We start from the raw sequence: 21,045 nt of genomic DNA, 5'->3' as shown, positions 1-21,045 counted from the left end.
CCTCTTAATCCCCAAATTTTAAAACTCTGAAGCCATCTTTGACTTCTCTTTGTCCCTCATTTCCTAATTCAGCTGCAATGTTATGAATGCCAGGGGCCAATGCACTGGGATGTGCTTTTTTATTCCTTTCAAGCTCCTACAGTTGTATCCTGCAGTGATTTTTTGGAAGGAGTTACCCTTTTATAGAAGTAAAAAAATGAACGTTAAAAGCCAGCTTGCCTCTTGCCTTTTTTTACTGATATCCAACACAACAAACATCCTTTTCTGTGGCAAGGACAATCAATCACAGGCAGCATCCATAACTCTTGGGTATTGTCAGGAAGCAATTAAATAAATTCTCTAACCCAGAACCTGAACAGACCCTATACTTACAATGGATGCTTTGAGGCATTATGGAGGCCATTCTGCTTCCTGAATTTCACATGCAGACAAACTTTTTCTTTTTTACCATGAAACCAACAAAATAAAAATCCTGTGCTTCTACAGTCTGTGGGGGTCCAAACACGCCACTGGATATTTCCTCTAAAGCATCTGATAAGCTTCTGAGAATACTGACATTATACTTTTCACTCTCACCCTAGTCATAATGGGAACTTGCCTTTGACTTCCACACAAATTTTATATAAGGTCTAGGATCTCCTAAAGACATGACTGGTAAATGTCTAGATAAGAAAGCTGTGATTACAGCGAGCTAGGCTTCATCAAGAATAAGGACATGCTAGTCTAACCTCATTTCTTTTTTGACAGTATAACAAAACCAGTAAATAAATGGCAAGCTATAGGAAAAGTTTACCTAGATTTTGGCAACACTTATAATAAATTCATATTATTCTTGTGGAGAAGATGGAGAGATATGGATTAAATGAAAATATAATCAGATGAATTCAGTCAGAACTGGCTGGACAGCCAGACTCAAGATTAGTCATTATAATTTTTCGTGATGTCTTATGGAGTCATTAGCTTCCACTTAGACAATTTTAATTTTTAAGGAGTTATTTTTTTCAATGAAGCTTTGTACCCCTTTTTGTCAAACTTAATTCTCTTTTCACAATTTTCTTGAATAGTTCTTATTTCTTTTCTTTTTGCTTAAAAACAAAACAACTCTTCCAAGAATTCTTGTATCCAATCTGCATTTGTCTTTGAGGTTTTGCTTGTAGATGTTTTAAAGTTATTGTCTTCTGTGTTTGTTTCTTGGGCGTGTCGCTACATTAGCTTTTTAAGGTCAGGGTTTTTTGGGGGGAAGAAGGTTTTTCTTTTTTCCTATTTTTTCAGCCTATTTCTCGACTTCAGGAATGTTGGACTCTGCTCATTCAGGACAGGGGCTAGGGAGTGGGAAGGCAAAAGGGAAGAAGAGGAGTGGGTCTGGTCTGTGTTTCTTCTTTTATGTCCTACTGCTTTCACAGCTCAGTCTGGGGGCTAAGTGTTCAGGTCTTCCAAAGTAGTGTGATTCAGGGAGAAATTTGTACTCTGCCAACGATCTGCACTCTTTAAGTTCCTGATCTGGTTTGGCTCTATTGATTTGTGTGTGACTGAGTTTCCATAGACTGCTGCTAGCCCACTGGAGAATTTTGCAGGTTCTTTTCTGTTTGATTAACTCTTCCTTTTAGGGAATTATTCTCTCCAGTTAATTTTTGAACTTCCTTTTCCATTTGTTCAATTTTCCTTTTCAGAGTGATGTTCTCATCAGTGAATTCTTTTTTTATAATTTTAAAATCATTGGCCAGTTTTTCTTTTATATCCTTCTTCAGATGTTCCAGGTAATCTAGTTGTGCTTGCGAGAAATTCATAGTCCCATCTGAGGTTTCAGATGGAAGTACAGTCTCAGCTCTGACCTCTTTGGTGTTTGTGTTTTGGTCCTTATCCCCACAGAAAGATTCTATGGTTTTTTCACTTTTCGTCTGCTTTTTCCGATTCATGATGTTGGCCGAGTGTTGTAGCTTCTGGTTCTTTCAGTCAGAAGGTACAGATCTTTAAGTTGAGCTGATGTGTGTCTAGACTAAAAGCAGGCTTTTTTTTTTGTTTCCCAGATCAACCCTGGAGTTAGCTTGTTAGGTGTGTGGGAGGGGTGGTCTGGTCTCAGGAGATCTCCTCAGCTGACCTGAGGCAAAGGCAAGGTCAGAGGATGGTGATCCCAGCTTCCCTATTGTCTTCCCTTTTCCCCTGGAGGGCTGGGGCACGCCTAGAAGCTAATGCGTGTTCCCGCCCCTCCTGGGGCTTGTCTCCCGGCTCTGAGGCTTGCCTGGGTCTCAGTGCGAATTTTCTCTGCCCTGGGTCGTCTGTCCTTCCAGATCGCCTCCGCCACAGTTGGAAGAATCCCCCTTTGCTATTTTTCTAGCCTCTGGTGTTATGAGACTATTTGCCCCCTTCTGCTGTTCCCGCTGATCCAGGATTTATCTGGGGAAGAATTTTATGGTTCTTTCACGGTCATCAGGGGGGAGGAGAGAGCATTTACTGATCACTCCACCATCCTAGCTCCTGGAAGTTCAAGTAGGTGACTTACCGAAGTTTAGTCTTCAGGCTGAAGGTTTCAAGGGCTGCTGCGCTGATATCTGGCGCTCAGCGGCTCTCACCGGCTCGGTTTGGCCTGTCTCCTGCTCCGCTGGTTTTGCCCGCCACTCTTGGGCTTCTCAGGTCCCTTCCGCCCTGCTGCGCTGACCGCGCTGCTGTGCGCTGGGGGCTTACCCCCGCGGAACAGATCCTTCCCGTGGACCTTCCAGTCCAACCTGGGCTCCGAATCTGTCAAAGTCTGTCACCCACTGGATTCTACACCTCCAAAGTCTGGTCAGATTCTCCTTTCAGAGATATCCAGAGGAGTTTGTCCAGGAGCTTAGGTGAGTCGTTGCTTTCACTCCGCCATCTTGGCTCCGCCCCCTCCTTTGTTTGAATTTTGCAGGTTCTAAATGACAGAATTGCTAATTCCCTCTTGGTTTTTTACTGAAATCAGGTCTGATGCTAGATGGCTGCATATCATGGAACACTGTAATTTCTGAAGAATTAAAATTGTAGGTGATTTAAAAAGTATGGATTAGCATATGATAGACATTAACAGGCTGCAGCTTTTACAGCAGAAATGGTCTACTGCAGGACTGTACTCACAGCCTTTCTAGCATGGTAGGACCCAACACAGCTTGAGCTCAGTAAAAGAACTGGGAAGAATCCTGGCTCATTTTCACACCATGATGAAGCAATGGAGATCTTCTGTGGATTTCTTCCTAGATTTAAAAAAAAAAACAGTACTATCTTTTGTTCCTGCATATTAAATTTTATTTGCTTTGTTTTTCCAGTTTACGTTCTTAAACTTGACTTCTCCTGACTTTTGTCTAGGTCAGCATGATTTTCATATAAGTCAATCCCTGATATGTGTCTTTCACCTTATCTGGTCAGGAACCAGATCACTTCCCATAGTTTCCTACAGTTCCTCAGCCACTTGGGTAATATGCACCTTTCACCTCCTTCCTCTCTTCCCCGCTCTGACTTTCCAGCATCCCTTTTTACTTGCTTCAAACTCCTTGAAGGCAGGAACTGTCTTATTTGCTTTTATGTGTATACCAGTGCTGCACACAGTAAGTGCTTAATAAATGTTTGCTCACTTGGTCTCACCTCTGACACATATGGTCTTTGTGATTCTGGGCATGTTGTTTAAACCATTTCACCTCCCAATGTCCCAGGCAGTTCTCCAAAACACTTGCAGATGCACATTGGTAGAGGGAGTTTTCCCACCAGGAGTTCTCTATACCAATAAATCACAAATCTGGTCCAAAAAGTTGTAGATGCTTATAGAGATGATTTAAAACTGCTCTTCCTTTGCCGATATCTAAATGACACTCCACATATTTTAAAATGCTTTAGAAAGCAAAGTCATGGGTTCTTAACTCAAATGTTACATTTAACCATACAAGAAATGGCAGCTTGGGGATACAACAAAAAGAAAGCTGGGCCTGGAGTCAGTAAGACCCAAGTTCAAATCCAGCCTCCAGCCTCAGACACTTAGTTAGCAGTATGACAGAGGGCAAGTCACTTGCCCTCACATTTTTGTCATTTGTAAAATGTGGATCCTCCCAGGGTGGCTGTGAGGATCAGATAAGATATGATTTGAAAAGGGCTTTACAAACTTTAAAGTGCTTTAGAAACACTAGCTATGATCATATATCATGAGAAGTCAAAGTCACAAGATTATCCAGTGCTCCTTTACAGCACAGTTGAGGAAACTAACTAGACAACTGAAATTAAATGCTTTTGGTTACACAGGCAGGAGGAGGCAGTAAGTATGGAGCTGGGACCTGGACTCTTCTTATTACTCCTAACTTCCTGTTCCTTTTTATTAGAGCACTGGGCCTCCCCTAGGGACCACAGAGGCCTGTGTGAAAGGGTGGGAATCAGGAGGTGGGGCAGAGTGATCAAAGCAGTGTGTATACTAGAAGTTGAGGAGATTGTGAGGTTGTGCACAAGGTCAGCAATCTAGAGGGTCAAGCCTTATCAGAGGATATGGTAGAAGTTCAGGGTCCAGCTAAGTGGGCCTGGGCAAGCACTCAGAGACCCAAAGCAGGCAGAAAGGTAAAGGTAGGAACAAGTCTGAGAACACATAAGTAAGCTAAATTTGAAAGGTCAAATCGAACAGAAAGAAAAACGCAAACAATTGTGAAGTTTGTAAACAAGAGACCAATAATAGCTTTTCAAATTTGAAATTAGTGACAATATGTTGTCCACCCTCATTTTAAGTAACTTGTGGGGTTTGGGAAGGTAAGGACTCATAAGGGTTTTCTATATGGTAAGTCAAAGTTCTGTAAACGCTGGTAATTGTAATAAAGAGTTAGCTCTTCTGGAGGATCCTCTCCACAATTCTAACAACATATTCAACATTTTAATAAGTGAGATTGATAAACATTGCTGAATAACGATTTAAGTAGCTTTGATAGTTATTTCAAATTGATTTCTATCTTTAGTGAGAGATGATCATTAGAAATTTGGAAAATACTTATTCTGTGGGTAGCTAGATTTTTAAAAAAGACATCTGGACAAATATCCAGAATCTTTTCACACAATTTGATGAATTCTAGTATTGTTATTTATGACGAATTATTAATAGATGCTAAGACAGAAGAGATACTATATGGAAAGAAAATCCTTGTCTTTGGGGGATTATAAGGATTATATTCTAAATGATAAGGATGATAGATATCAAAGAATCTAGGGCTGAAAGGGGCTAGAGATAATCTAATCCCTATATGTATACATATAAAAATCCTAAAAAATGAGGATGTAAAGAAAGGTGAAAAATAAGCAGTCCTTTCTCTGCTCTCAAGGAGCTCGAAGTCTAATCAAACAAGACATACAGGATAAAATGGAGATAAGCATCAAAGGGAAACCACCAGAGTTAAGGGGGATCAGTACTTCAAAGAAGCCAAGGAAGCCAGGGGAGCCAGGAGCCAAGAATGGTCAGTATGTCAGATTCAGGTGAAAGCTAATCAAAATTCAGGGAATCCAAAGATGAGGTATCTTATAGAGAAAATGGCAAAGAGGCCAATACCACTGGAGGATGGGGAGTGAAGGGACATGAGACTGGAGATCAAATTGTATGAAGGCCAAATAGAGGGTTTTATATTCGATCCTGGAGGTGAACAGGAGGCAATGGAATTTATTAAATGGAGGTGGAGGGGGAGGTAAAGGGGAGGATGGTCAGATGTATACTTTAGAAAAATTAATTGACATTTGAGTGGAGTATGGCCTGGAGCAGGAACTCAGCATCTGAAGCTGATGACAGGGCATATATCATGGTCAGTTGGATAGTGTTGGCACACACACTCCCATAAAAGCTCATACTTCCAAATATACCCTGTGTGGCCATTATAGTGAATTCGAATATTATTTAAACAGAGCTGCTAAGCATATTCATCTTCTGGTAAGGTTTACATTTCTTTCCCGTTAACAAAGCCAACAAATCTCACAACATCAAGATTCTTAATGGGGATTGAAAGGGAGAGGGACTGAAATTGGTGGAGGGCTGAGGCTGCCTCCCTCTCCTCCCATGTCTGACCACTAAAGAGCACCAAGTCCTTGAACCAGAGAGGTACTAAATCTAATACTAAACTCAAGCAGCCCTACACAATTAAAACACTTTTCATGGCTACTCTATAATGTACTTTCAAGTGGTGACCTCTTGGCCTAATGACAGAATATTTCTCTTATCAAAGTTCTCCCCCAATTATTATTTTTCACTTTGATTACTGGTCTTAATAGTTCTACTACCATTGTAAATACTAACTTCCTCTTCCAGTCTTCATTACTCACAGTAAATTTTCTCACAATGCCTCTTTTCTTCCAAGAAAGGAAAGATCTGCCTCTCAGGTTTTTAATCACAGAGATAGTAGCAAAAGAGCAAAAATCACATGCTGTATCTTCCTCTTCTTAAAGGCTAAGCTAGCAGGTTTAAGCCATGAAGTCCTAACAAGCTCCTCAACCAGCTTCATAGATTGTATTAAGCAAAAAGGCTATCATGCAACTATGCCTTTAAATCTAGACGGAAGGATACCTCTGCAAGCACGTCATGCAGGCTACAGTTGACTCTAGGCTTGACCTTATCTGGTGAGGAGCAAGTACACTAGGAAATTATATTGAGGCTCCAGCTACTACATTCCATACAGTAATTTTCCCCACTGAGGGGTGCTGCTATACCATCCAGAGCAGAGCTTCTGAGGGGCTAACAGTAATTAGCCAGAATTTCTGAGGGTAATAATAACTCCTGAGGCCTAAAGAAGAAGCAGTTTTCATCTATTAACACTCACCTTAAAACATACTTAAGCCTAACTACTTAGAAAAAGTACTAGATTTGGAATGTGAGGACCTGGGCTTATTACATCCCAGATCTACTTTTGTAACCTTAGAAAGGCCACTTGGGTCTCATTTTCTTCATCTGTAAAATGAGGGGGTTTGGACTAGAAGAATTTTAAGGCTCCTTTTAGCTCTAAATTTATGGGTGCTTCTTCTTTCCCTCCATTAAATCAAGTTCTCTCTTCCCTCGGCCTTCACTCCCTCCCTGTGTCTTTTCTCTGGCATGTTGGTCTGTACCTCCTCACGGCTTTGATTTCTTTTTCTTCCTTCCTCACTCTGCCACCATATCTTCTCATTTCCAACTATCTTTTTTTACTTTATGAAACCTACTTAATTTTTTATATTTGATGTACTTACTGAATAAAATTTAATGTTCTTTGCTCTTATTTTTTGAAAGAAAAATACACATTACATTGAGTTACTTTTTATTTCCTGTGGCACTTGACTGATTTTCCTCTGGGTTAATGGCCCTCACTGGACAAACATTCTCAGCCCTGGTCTACCTGAACATCACCAAATGAAAAACCAAAGAGAAATACAATTTTTAAAATGGTATTCACAGGTATGATGATGATGAAAGTAGCCAGAGCAAATACGGTAAGATGAGAATACAAAGTTTTTGTCCTGTTAAGTAAAAGTTACTTTTTGGAGCAATCTGAAAAAAGCCAAGATTTTTAATAATGTGTAAATATCGAATGCATCAAACTTAAAAGAGTTAGACTTCTTTCGAAAATGTTAAGTACATCCTCAGCATGCAGCCACACATCAATTCATATCTTACACGATCCAGAAGTGCACGAAAGTTTCATTTCGGCCTTGAAAGGGGCTCTTTTGTGTAGACTGCTCTCTGGAAAACACAGATCACTTAGCAATAATCTTTTAGACAACAGATCTATCTGCTGCAAGAGGGATGCAGATCAATAGTTTCTTTTGCAGGGAAAAAAATTATGTAATCTCTTTTTCTATAGAAATTTAATCACAAAATACACATTGCCCTAGAACGGCACTTTCCCAAACCCCCCCCTCCTCACCCCTCCCACCAGGGGAATAAAAGACAGCCTCTAGAAATCCTGTCTTATCCTAAGGATATCTAATAAGTCCATTTACCCGACTACGTTTGCTGCTTAAGATAATTATTAGAAGGCTGGATGAGAATTCAAATATCCTTTTCAAGATGCTTTGCTTCCATAATATGAGTGCTTTCTTCCAGTCTAACCTGGGAGAAGATTCTAGAAGAAGTTACTTACACTCCAATTTCTATGCAGATAAAGAATCAGTTTGACAAGGGAGCAGCTAATTTAACAGACAGGCCCTCCCACAGACTAGAAGCATTCAAATGTATATTAGCTGATGCTCTGAAAAAATGCCAAACATGTATTGTGGAATGCACCTGTTTCAAATGAGTTTATCTGTGTTCACTTTTCTTAGCTCAAATGACATATTTTACCGAAGCTCACGACACATGAAAATCAGATGACTTTTACTGAGTGAAACTGAAAACTTGCTCTAAAAAAAGAACTAATAATGATGCCTCTATTTCTATAAAATCTTTTAACTCATAATGTAAAACTCAACCAGGTATTTACTGAAAAATCTTATTTTAGTGGAGCCTACACAGAGGGTAGGTTATATACTTTGAAAAAAAAAATTTATGGTATCTTCAAATTATATATATATATGTATATATGTGAAATATATATAATTATAATATGTAAAAAGGATATATCTATCTATGTATCTATGTATCTATGTATGTATCTATGTATCTATGTATGTATCTATGTATCTATGTATCTATCTATCTATCTATCTATCTATCTATCTATCTTCCTTCCTTCCCTCCTCCCTTAGGAGGTTATAAATACTTTTTAAAAGATGAAGCATATATAGAACACCAACTCAGCCTTTACATCTCATGCTATGTCTGCAATACAGAACTTAGGTTGAATCTTAGTAATGGTTTCCCACAGCAATGATTTGAAGAGGATTTTTACAACAAATTTAACAAAGGATACTAGCTTATATCCCTTGATTCTTTAAAAGGACAAAAAATCCCAACAGATACTTAGTTTTAAATATTGTTAAAGTCTCATTGAATATCAACAAATGATAAACACTGATGAGGAAAATGTTGGTAACTGAAAGATGTGCTCTTGTCCTATTATCATGTAGTACCAAAAATCTCAACCATAAAGCCAACTGGAGACTACTGAGGAAAGCTGACTTGAGTGTCGCAACTCACTGATCAGCTAACTGGCAGAATAATTCTGTGATAATGGATTTTTATTTATTGTTATTATTGTATTATTATTAATGGATATTTATTTACTAAACTGGTAATACAGTTATAGAAGCGATGCCTGAAATAATTTTGGTTCTAAAACCTTTTTGCTTATTTAGGAAACTACAATTTTAAATTTAAGATAACAATGTCTTTCCCCTCTTCTACTCTGAATTCTTTTCTATGGCTATCTATTGATGTATATAGTCATGCTAAGAAGTCAAAGGTCTTTGTAAATGAAAGAACCACAAATAACCAGGTTCAACTCTAAACAAAATTTCCAGCTATTTGTAACTGGTAGTACCATGTGCCATATAAGCTGAAGCAATATTTCAGAGAAATTATATGACTCAATAGAAAAATACTTGTTAATAACTGTGTTAACTTAATGACACATTTTGAGAATAGACTTCTTTGTTAGACATTTCTACCAAAAACAGAAATAATAGAGGGATGCTTCACAAGATGTTGTACAAGGGGGCTTATGATACAAAAATATAATTAAATGCGAACAAAAATATCCTATGCTTTGAAAAAAAAATCAGAGTATCTTGGGGGTCAGAGGACAGGTTTTAGGGCAAGAAGGTGTTTGACCTGTACTGGAATAGGAAAGGAACAGAAAGTAGGATCTGGAGGAAGATCAACCTATTCTAGAGCAGAATGAGCTACAGATTTTAGGGGAAGGTAGTGACAAAGAGACTTACACTTTTCAAATGCCAGAACCTTCTGGGAACAGACTTTCTATAGTTATAGTCAGATCAGCCTAGCTAATCTTCCTTAAGGATTCATTCAGCTGTGTCTCATAGCAATGCTTAAGTTTACCAGGAAATCATCAGTGATAAAATAATAAGTTTTTTCCACCCTCAAGAACAGTCCTAATTTTAGAGAGGTGATGTAAATCCACCTACCAGAATAGTTTTAATAGACAGTAAAGGACTGAGAAGAGTACAATGGAGCACCTTAAATATTCAGGTCCTAGGGTAAAAACCAATCCTTAGAATATATTCAATTTCCTTATTCTTACAAACGAGGCAATGGGGTGGGCATGAAATAGAGTGAAATTAGTTAGGTGACTTCGGTTCTAGACCAGGTTATATAACTCGAGATCTCTGTTTCTTCATCTGCAAAATGGGGACAGCAGCTGCTTTACCTCCTTAACAGGATGCTGGAAGGACCAAGAGAGCTTTGTGCAAGTGTGAATACGTGGAACATGCTGAGAAAAACAAATGTCTACTGTGTGATATAAAGAATGGGTAATTGTAGGAGATGTGGCCATTCAAGTTGGCAGACCAAGAAACAGAATGAAAGTCTGGCACGTACACAAGTTGTTCAGAACTTAGTGAGTAGAACTACTGGAGTTTGGATAGGAAGATTCCCAAACTTCTTACTTTTACCAGGGACATAAATGAACTTTAAAGAAGGAAAAGTGAGAAATGTTTTTTCAAAGGGGTATTGGACAGTAGGTGGGAACAAAGGAAAATGGAAAGAAAGCAGAGACTATATTACAGCTTTTAAGGGCAAAGAGGAGAAAGAGGAGAAAAAGACTTTATGGGAAGACGTACTATGAGAATCTACTTTACAAGGGATGAGTCCAGAAGGAGATTACATGATGGGAATTCTGATCATCAATTCATTTCTTCAATGTACTTAAAAGGTAAATCTACAATAATATTTAAAAACACACGCAAAGTCAGGGAAGTGGGACCAGAAATAACTGAAAATGAGTTATTTGAAGTCTGCAAAACAATTGACATTTACTCTTTCATTTAAGCCTCATAATAACCCCCTTTATAGATAAGGGACCTCAGACTTAGAGGGATAAAGTAACTTGCCCGAGGGTCACAGTGACAAAACCAGGTCTTCCTGGTCCACGTCCAGCACTGCCTACCATGCCAAATTATCCCAAGTAGAACTAGGAGGATTTACGTGCAATAAAAATGAAAGGTCATGACATGTTACATGAAAATCCCTCAGCCACAGTGTGTGAGGACTGATTTTGCCAGACTTAGTCCTTCTCAGCAATGCATGGACCTAAAACATTTCCAAAGCACTCATGATGCCATCCACATCCAGAGAAAGAACCATGGAGTCAAAACGCAGAACAAAGCAGACTATTTTCTCTTTCGTTATGTTTTGTTTTTCTCATGGTTTCTCCTATTCGTTACAATTCCTCTATGCAACATGTGAAAATGTATTTAATAGGAATGTATGTGTAGAGACCATATAAGATTGCATGCCATCTGGAGGAGGGGGGGGAGAAAATTTCAAACTTATGGAAGCGAATGTTGAAAACTGAAAACAAATAAATTAGTAAATTTGAAAAAAGAAAATTACTATCTTTTCCTATCATTTTGTTTGTTAACAGCCATAATTAATTTTTCAAATGCTAGATAATTAGGTACACACACACACATAAACAAGCTCCTGTTTGAGTGATTTTTAAAAATCTAAGAAGGACAGTAAAATCCTATTCCATTTTCAAGGTGTCAGAGGGTGGTAAAATATTTCCAAAGTTACATGAAAAAAACAAGATTGGTGAGAAAAAAGACAAAAACTTAAAAAAACCAAAACATATTCAAAGATGAAAAAAGGATCCCTGGATAATATAGAAAGGGTTTTAAAAATTTTTTTTAAAGTTTTCAACATTCACTTTTATAAGATTTTGAGTTCCAAATTTTTCTCCCTCTCTCCCTCCCTTTCTTCCTTTCCAAGACACCAAGCAATCTGAGATAGGTTATACATGGACAGTCATATTAATCATATTTCCACATTAATCATGTTGTGAAGGAAGAATTAGAATAAAAGGGAAAATCCGCAAGAAACAAAAAATAACAAAGAAAAGTGAAAATAATATGCTTTGATTTGCATTCAGCCTCCACAGTTCTTTCTCTGGATGTGGATAGCATTTTCCATCATGGCTACAGACAGACTGGTATTAGAAGGAAAGGATACAATGGAGAACTTTGAATGTTAAGTCCTCAGTGAAAGTCAAAGAACAAACGAGAGAAATCTGTATGTATAGGTCAATCCAATGAAGGAAGAGACGGGTGAGCAAGAATAAAAGTACTAGCTAGGGAGATGAAGGAGCATGTAAGTAGGAAAAAGAAACGTGTGTTTAATGGGTTAAAACCACATTAAAATGGCATTAAAAGCTGCCCAAAATAAGAGTCATTCTTTACTGAATTCTTTACTGTTTCAGGAGCATGTCTACAAAAAAGAACAAAAATGTGGATAAATAGCATGTACCAATTAAAAGAATAAAACAAATAATGTAACTGCAAAAATCACTGCTCCAAAAGTAAACAGCGTGACTATATTGCTGAACTGGGGATAGTAGTCCTCAGTGTGATGGCCTCAGATAATTAGCAGCTATTTATTAAGTACTTACCATGTGCCAGGCACTGGGTAATGAGCTATATAAGAATTTTAAAGACTCTCTGAGCAAGCACTGATTGCTCAGATTCAGTGAAATATTAGTGAAAGGAAATATGACACATTGACAAAGAAGACAAAAACAGAAAATGATAATTGTTAAAGAGATTGTAAGAAAATGAGCACACTAATCCACTTTCAGTGGAGCTGTGAATGAGCCCAGTCAGTCTGAAAAGTAATCTGGAATTATGCCCTTCAATACCACTAACCTGTTTATTCTCTTTGACCCAGCAATGCCACTACTAGGCTTATACCCCAAAGAGATCAAAGAAAGAGGAAAGGCACCATATGGACAAAAATATTTATAGCAACTTTCTGTTAACGCAAAGAAATGGAAACTAAGAGGAATGCCCATCAACTGAGGAATGGCTGAAGAAAGTATGGTATGAATGGAAAGGCTACAGAGAGTCACAAACAGGACAGCTTTGAAAGGTTCATGTTGAACTTATATATTTTTAAAAAGCAAGCAGTAGGGAAGAAAGATTCACAATTTATTGTACAATTTTTTTTTTGTTTCTAAGTATATGGAAATATTAATTTCATTTGGAATTTAAGTTCACAACTTATTTTTAAAAATTAACAACTAACGAAAGGCAATGTGATCAACATAACGACAAAGACTTTATTAAGCATATTTACAAAAAAGAAGAAGGGAAAATATAGAAATTAGAGGTCAACGACACTGCTAAATCTTAAGATTCACAGAATGTTAGTATTTAGCAATCACCTAGGACAAACCCCTCATTTTACAGATGAAAAAACTGAAGACCTGGGTTAATTGACCTGACCAAAGTTATGCATTAAGCTAATGTCAGAGCCAGGACTAGAACTCATGTCAACTCACAGCCAAATATTCTAAAACAAAAAGAAAAATACTGGGGAGATCAACAAAAGGCTTAATAGACAAGAAATCATAAAAATACAAAATATAATCAACTAGTGAATTTATATTAAGAATCATCTGGGAATATTCCAAAGGAGGAAGGAGAGAATTATTATTAAAATTCTTGATCAAACCATGAAAAGATATATGCCAGAGAAACTGCTTAAATATAATGTGAACAATGAGATCAATTTTCGTAAGCCACACAAGCAATCTATATCAGTATTTTATAGTCACAACATATACACAAGAAACAATAATGGGTAGAGGGCCGACTTGGGAATCAGTGAGACTAAGTGAGGTTCAAGTCCTACCTCTTATAATTCAGAGCTCTGTGACTCCAAACAAGCATCAATTTAACTTCTCAGTCTTATTTTCCTCATCTGTAAAGTGGGGAATAACTACCCCACAAGATTATCAGAGAGTGCGCAATGTGTTTTGTAAACATCAAATAAATATCAGTTATTGTTACTGTAATATGGAGTTATTATATGGGGCATTAAGTAGCATCCCTTCACTCAATGGGCAGGCTGGAAACAACAAAGGAGGATGACGTAAGGCTGTCTATATTGTACTTTACTGTATACACAGTCTATAGATCCTCTCATAGGAACATGCATTCTAATTTGAAGGAAATCCAATGGAAAAGGAGGGGGGGTTGGTGATACTCCGGCTGAATCAAGTCATAGATGGACATCACCACATTGGCAACATCAGAAGGACACTGATAAAGATCATATGCCCTAATAAATTCCAATTGGATAAATAACTTAAATATTAAAAAAAATCCAAATCATGAAAAAGGAAAAATAAAGGAATAATATTTTTTTCATTTCTGGAAAGGAGAAAAAAATTTTATCTACTGAACAAATGAAAAAAATTGTTGGAAACAAAATCTGTTTAATTCTATAGAAGGGGAAACGATTTTACAAAATTTAATGTATTCAAATAAAACAAAGAGACAGGTGAAAGGGGACATCATGATAACTTTATTTGGTGAAAATCTGACTTTTAGAATCTGTAAGAATTTGTAACAAATTTATAAAAGTAATGCTCATTTTCAATGAAGAAAATGAGTATGAAAATAAAAATTACAATGTTCTCATTCAGCATGACTGTTTAAAACGGCACCCAAATTTTATAAAGGGAACAGGATAAATATTTATTATTTTATTGTTTCAAATATTTCTTTAATTGAAATGTCAATAGTAGATTTAATGGTTTTATATGGCATTCCTCATTTTGTTTATTTGATTGTATTTGTTGATATTGTTATTGCATTTAAAACAAGTGTTTTCTATAAAGACTAAGAAAAGCTGGAGCAAGAGTGAACAACAAATACAACATCAAATGAAGAAAAAGGGCAGGTGTGAAAACGAAGGAGGAGTCTATGAGAATTTCTGGCACACACTTCAGAGGGGAAGATTTTTCAAAAAGATACTGGGAAATGAAAATAAAGAAAGGAAAAGAAAGTTAATACCAGAACATGAAACTAATAAAGTCGCTTCTGAAGCCAATTTTCTTAAGCATTAGTTATGTATGGTTCCTACCAAGAGAGATCTTTCTTATGGTCAGATGGACCAAAAAGGCTATAACAAAAGAAAGACTTCCTATTTGCTGTTAGAAGAAAGAAAGGTGGGCGTGATGAGTACAGAATTGTTTATACTTCTATATTTTAGCATTAAGGTGCAAAAGAAAATTACAGCTGGAGAACAAATTTCAATTTTCACTTGTCCATACTGAAATGCTGGTGGGAAATGAGGGCACTAGTGATGGGAAAAGTTAATTTGAAAAAATACAACTCATGAAAAGAAGAGGGTGAATGAAGAAGATTCTAGAATGGAGGATCAATTCTGAAGAGCTGAAGAGAAAAGTCAGGAAAAATATATACTACACCCAGAAAATTAATTTATGGAGTTGAAGATAAAAAGATTAAACATACTGCAGAGGTTACATAGATTAGAAGAACTAGATCAAATGTGAAACAGCACATAAAATGCCTTATATTACAAATTGCTTACTAAAGCCAAAATAAACACCTGTTCGAAAGAATGGTACAAGGAAGAGGAGACCTGGCCAAACTTTGTCTATGGAACCACTACAATAAAAGACAAGAAGCAGTTGGCCAAGGAGGAAAGAGAAGTGAGGTGGCAGCAAAAAGGAAAGGGAAGACGGAAAAAAGAAAGACTCCTGGGATGGCCAGAATGCTAAAGAAAAGTCAGAAGAACTGCATGGAAGGATAAGACATATCATGGAAAAGGAGGAAAAAGGAAGAGATGGAAAATAAAGAAAGGCAACTGAAACATGCAGTGTTCTCACAAGATGGATAAACGATCCTTTTTGATAGACTAATGGTTTGTTTGGTAGGAAGAAATTAATTGTAAATATGTAAGGATGACTAATAGGTAAATACCTTTTATAAAAACCACCTGCCTGGAACGAGAATGTCTAAAAGAGCTCCTTGAAAAAAATGCAGCTAGATCAACATGAGGCATCATTATGATTGAAGACAAACTACTGCTAAAAAATAAGTCCACAGATAATCCAGAAATTGTACTTTCCTTTAGTTTCAACACCCTTCCCAACAAGCCTCACCAAGTGCTTACCAGCCTGCCTGGGGCCCTGAATTCTGTCCCTTCCTCTTCTGCCCACACCCTTTGGTTGTGATCCTACAAGCATGAGGCAGCCAGAAAACAGCAGGAAGAGAAAGGGGGGCGGGGGGCCATGCATCACTAATACACTGCAGAGCCAGCCCCAGATAACTAATGATTGTCTGTATTAGGCACGTTACGTAAATAAGCTCCTTTTGTTTTCCAACTGAACCTGGGATTTCACATGAGGGAACTTGCTCACCAGTCATGTCTCTGGCTGAGGTGCATGGACAGAGACTTACTGAGTTGAATGGGGCACTAAGAGGTTAACTGCTTTGTCCAGGCTCACACAGTCAATGTGCTGCAGAGATGAGACTTGAACCTGTCTTCCAAGATGAGCTCTCTATCAATGATACCCCTCATGTATACACAAAAGATTAACACTAGCACAGGGAACAATATTTAGCCTTTAAGTAAAAACCATGTCATCACTTAATTTTTTCATCTGTAAAATGAGGGGCTTTAGCTAGATGAAACAGGTTAGATGTAAGAGCCAATAAACTAAAGAAATATGGCAAAGAATACTGAAAATGTGTTACTGCTTAAAAAAAAACCAAACAAAACTGACAGACCAGTCTGAGTTTAGGGAAAGAAAACTAAGACTCAAAAGGAGTTTAGGAGAAGGTGAAACTAGATGCAAACATGGAAGAAGACTATCAAAAAATGACAGGTACAAAAGATTCTCAAATGAAAGGGAGAAACCAAGAATTAAATTATTTTAAGAAATAATAAATTTAATTTATTTATAAATTTAATAAAATAATAAAATCTGTACTGGTATCAGTGTGAAAACATGAAACTTTATTTTATTTTTTTCTCAATTACATATAAAAACAATTTTTAACATTCATTTTTTAAAATGTTGAGTTTGAGATTCTCTCCACCCCCACAAGACAGTAAGCAGTTTAATATAGGTTATATGAAACATGAAACTTCTAAGTGAGAACACCTGTTATTGGGGTCCTTGGCCTATTTCCTCCAACTAGGGTTTTCTTTTGTATTATTTTTACTAATTATGTATAAACATGAAATTGTTTAATGCTATTCCTGCATTTCAGAAAGTTTAAGTATCTTTGGGAGGTGAAACAGCAAGGATTGTGAACATGCAATTTCCATTGACTAACAAAATATTTAATCAATTTAGGCAAAAACTCATTAGCTGCAGTGTCAATACAAATTGTCAGACTAAATCTTGGATGGAACGTTTTGACAAAAAATTTGATAACTGCATCATAAAGAAAATATGAGATTTTGGACAGGATGTTTTCTAAGTTCCAATAATACTCAATAACGTTGGCTCTTTGGTCACTGGAATGAGTGGAAAGATCACATATGTATAGCTATAGATTAAACTGGCCAACTCTCTGGGGTGGAGAGCTTATCTCGCTAAATGTAAAGAAGCAGAGAATACATTCATCAGTTATAACTTTTGCAAAGATTACTGGGTACATTTTAAGCTTAAAGATCTGTAGTTTTTAATGCATCAAACATATTCGTGAACCTGAATGACAGAGCATTAAGTAGGACTTTTTGTACCTCGGGCACATTTCACACACTGTGCCAAGGGCAAGAGGCAAAAACAAAAAACAAAAAAAACAAGCCAGCTTTAGTTACGAGGGATGAAGGTGCATGCATGATGCCCTGCAGTGAGAGGCAGTAGAGAGACTATCTTCCACCTCACAAAATGGGTCATGTGGTAGCTTCCTTATTTACTTTACTACTTATTTTTGATAACCAAGTATTAAAGCCAGTTGTTTCTTCCAGCAAGTAAAATCAAGTAACAACATCTCCATCAAGTCAGCTTGACTGCAGGGAGGCTGGAGTGGTGTTAACTTATACAACAAACAGATAGATGTTTTTGGAAAGGGGACAAAAGACAGAGTTTGAAGATACACCTCCCTCTCCCACTTCAAAAGATGACATTATGCTGGAAGGAACCTCAGGAATCATTTAACCCAGACTTAAATCTGGAAGGAATCTTAGAGCGCATCTTTGTCCAACTTCCTCATTTCGGAGAGGAGGCAAAGTCCCAGAGTTGGTGTCAAAGGTCAGCCAGGTTGTTGAAATCTGGCTTTTCTCAGGGGCTCTAGAACAGCGGGCTCTGGTTTTATGACTCAGGAAAAACAGCTAAGCAGGAGAGGGGAACCTTGGTTCTTCCACATACATCCGCATCCTGACACCCTCTCTTGGCTCCATTATGTGACAAAGTTTGAGCTAGGGCAGGCAGAGCTTTAAGAGATAAAGCCCTCAGCTGAGAGGCAGCTGCGATCCCAGTAAGACCTCCCCAGGGTGGAGAAGCTGTCTCCTTTCCCTCATGTCTCTAGGGAGGCATACTCTCCTCACTTCCTCAACTTCCTCTGCCTCTGTTACAAAGGTATTGACATTGAAGGGACCCCCTTGCTGAACCGTGGCCTTGTCTCCATTTCCATTCCTAGGCTGCATTAGAACAATTATTTCTCTGGTAGTGGGGGAATGCAGTAAAGTTGCTCTAAGCCCCGTGAGACTCAGGAACGAAGGACTTCATTCGACCCCTAGCCTTCTTCAGTCATTCTCTAACCCGAGAGCCTAATGGGGCTGAAAGCAAGGACTAAGGAAAAGTCCCCAAAGGACACTATCCACACAGTCTGAGGTGTGCTTTGGGGACTTCATCATAGGACTTTAATATTGGAATGTATCTAATCATCTGTAAGAACACCACATTGTGAGGCCCATTCCTCCATAAGGCTAAACTTTCTTCACTGAACGTGAAAACTAGTCAAATAACGAATGTTGATGCTAGTTGGAAGAATCCAGTCTTTAGCCATAACACACACGTGTACGAGAAAGAACAGCTGAAAAACAGTAGTCTTGTCTAATTACTCATCTTACGTTTCATTCCGTGATTTAAAAACTTACCTCTTTGACACTGTGGGTTACTGCCCATATTAGGAAAACTCTTGACATCACCTGGAAAGAAGTCAGGACTACAGAAGAGGGAACAATTCCTGAAAAATATTTTAGTACTGGTAAATTCGCTGGTTTGAATATCTAGCATTTTGTAAAACAACTGAACACATTCCAAATTTGATACTGAGAGCTAAATAGTATTTTAAGGTCCCTGACAAAAGAAACTGGAAGTGTCAATATTTTTTAACAAAATATTTCTTTACTCAGAAACTATGTGAACTTATAAACCACATAAACTAAGTAACTTTACTCAAAATATAAAGTACAATCTATGGAAACAAGACTTTAAAAAAAAACCAGCTTTTCAAATAACCAAGAAGCAAACCCCCATAAAAAACTTTTTATGTGTTGTTTTTTTCCATCTAGGTAGAAACAAACTATCATTTAATTATTAAAGTTGATGACAGAGGAGGGTTATGAGAATGTACCCTCCTCTCTTCTTTGAAAAGGTGTGGAGCGGCATAAGAAACACTGTATATGCATTGGTTAGCTTTTAACGTACTGGTTTTTCCTTTTTTTCCCACTTTTGTTGCACGGAATGGCTCTCTGGATGGGGAAAGTAAGAGAGAAATAATGGTAATATAGAAATAAAAGATAAATAAAACTGTACCGAAAATGGAAATATGGCTTGAAAGTGTCAATTAATCCCACAGTCCCTCCACAGACCTCAAAGCCTCTTCTGTCTAGTGAGATGTGAGATCAACAAGTACACGAACAGTTCCATTTTTGTCTTTTGGGCCCCTGGGGTCTATAGCGCAGTGTCTGTGGCATTCAATGGTTGATGAAGTGTTACTTGATAAAATGTGTGTTTTATGTATTTTAATAGGTACCCCTACTCTAATCATCTGTCTTTAATTTCTTGACAACAAATCCACTTACCATTTTCTTGGACATGCCTCTCTCTGAGAGCTTTTTGTATATGATCCTTTATACCCTGTAAAGCTCTCTACACCATCCTACCATGTCCTTCTCTGCCTTTAAAACTAGCCTTATTCAGGAAGTATATTCAGATTGAGCCTAACCTTAGTCATTTTCTTGGACAATATTGAACAAACACTGAAATTATTACTCCTCATCTCTCTTTTTAGATGTTAATCGAAGAATTTATTTCAACAAGTATCTATTAAGAAATATGTGCCAAATATTATGCTTGGCACTGGGGATACTGATACTAAAACAGAACAGACCCTGCCCTCCAGGAGCTTACACTGTACTGGGAAGAAGCAATACTCATATGGATAGCTACAAGGTACATACAGAGTAATATGGAGGGTGGGGCAGGCCACGCACTAACTGGGAAATTATGAAATGCCTTGAGCTCAAACCTGAAGGAAGCTAGAGATTTCAAGAGGAAGGGAGAACTTTTCAGGCACGGAAGACAGCCTGGCCAAAGGCATGGATGGGTGAAGGAACTGCAAGTAAGCTAGTCTGGTATTATGTATTATGTGAATGGATTGATGTGAGCTCAATTTGGAAAAATAGGCTGAAGCCAAACTGTGAAGGGATTTAAATGCTAAACAGAAGAGCTTCAATTTTATCCTAGAAATAAAAGGATGACAGAATGTTCTTGAGCAGAGGAGTAACATGGTCAGACATGCGCTTCAGGAATACCATGCTGGCACAGCTGCGAGGAAGATGGAACAGAGTGGAGAGACAATGGGCTGAGACATCTATTAGAAGACTGCTCCAACAGTCTAAAGAAGGGGGTGGAGGTCTACAGTAGGCCTGTTTATTATATAGTATGTTTTAAGAGTTACTCTATGTTTGTCTCATCCCTGTACTATACTCATTAAGCTCCATTAGGGCTGGAACTGTTTGTTATCTAAGCTTTCTCTTCAATTAGAGCTTAGGATACAATAGGTGTTAAAACAAAGCTGTGCAAACACTGTATCATGAAAACAGTAATCAACAGTTATGTTTCATGGTGTGATTTCTTGGTCTCAACTATCTGAAGCATGGGCAAGTGCGGCGACATTGTCACAAATGGGATCTTGGACAAATCTCAATATCTCTGGCTCTTGGTT

General features: G+C 37.7%; 1 protein-coding gene across 1 annotated transcript in view; it reads right to left on the bottom strand.

Annotated features, from left to right (window-relative positions):
* The window catches only part of HACD2 (3-hydroxyacyl-CoA dehydratase 2), a 93,026-nt gene that overhangs the window by 19,112 nt on the left and 52,869 nt on the right, over positions 1-21,045 (bottom strand). The window contains exon 4 of the mRNA XM_072613772.1: positions 18,971-19,059. Coding sequence (XP_072469873.1) covers positions 18,971-19,059 — 89 coding nt within the window. The remainder of the gene's footprint in view (positions 1-18,970; positions 19,060-21,045) is intronic.

Source organism: Notamacropus eugenii, chromosome 5 (genome assembly GCF_028372415.1).
Source record: "Notamacropus eugenii isolate mMacEug1 chromosome 5, mMacEug1.pri_v2, whole genome shotgun sequence".
Taxonomy (NCBI): Eukaryota; Metazoa; Chordata; class Mammalia; order Diprotodontia; family Macropodidae; genus Notamacropus; species Notamacropus eugenii.
The sequence above is the reverse complement of the archived record's forward strand: the minus strand, read 5'-3'. Positions and strand labels throughout refer to the sequence as shown.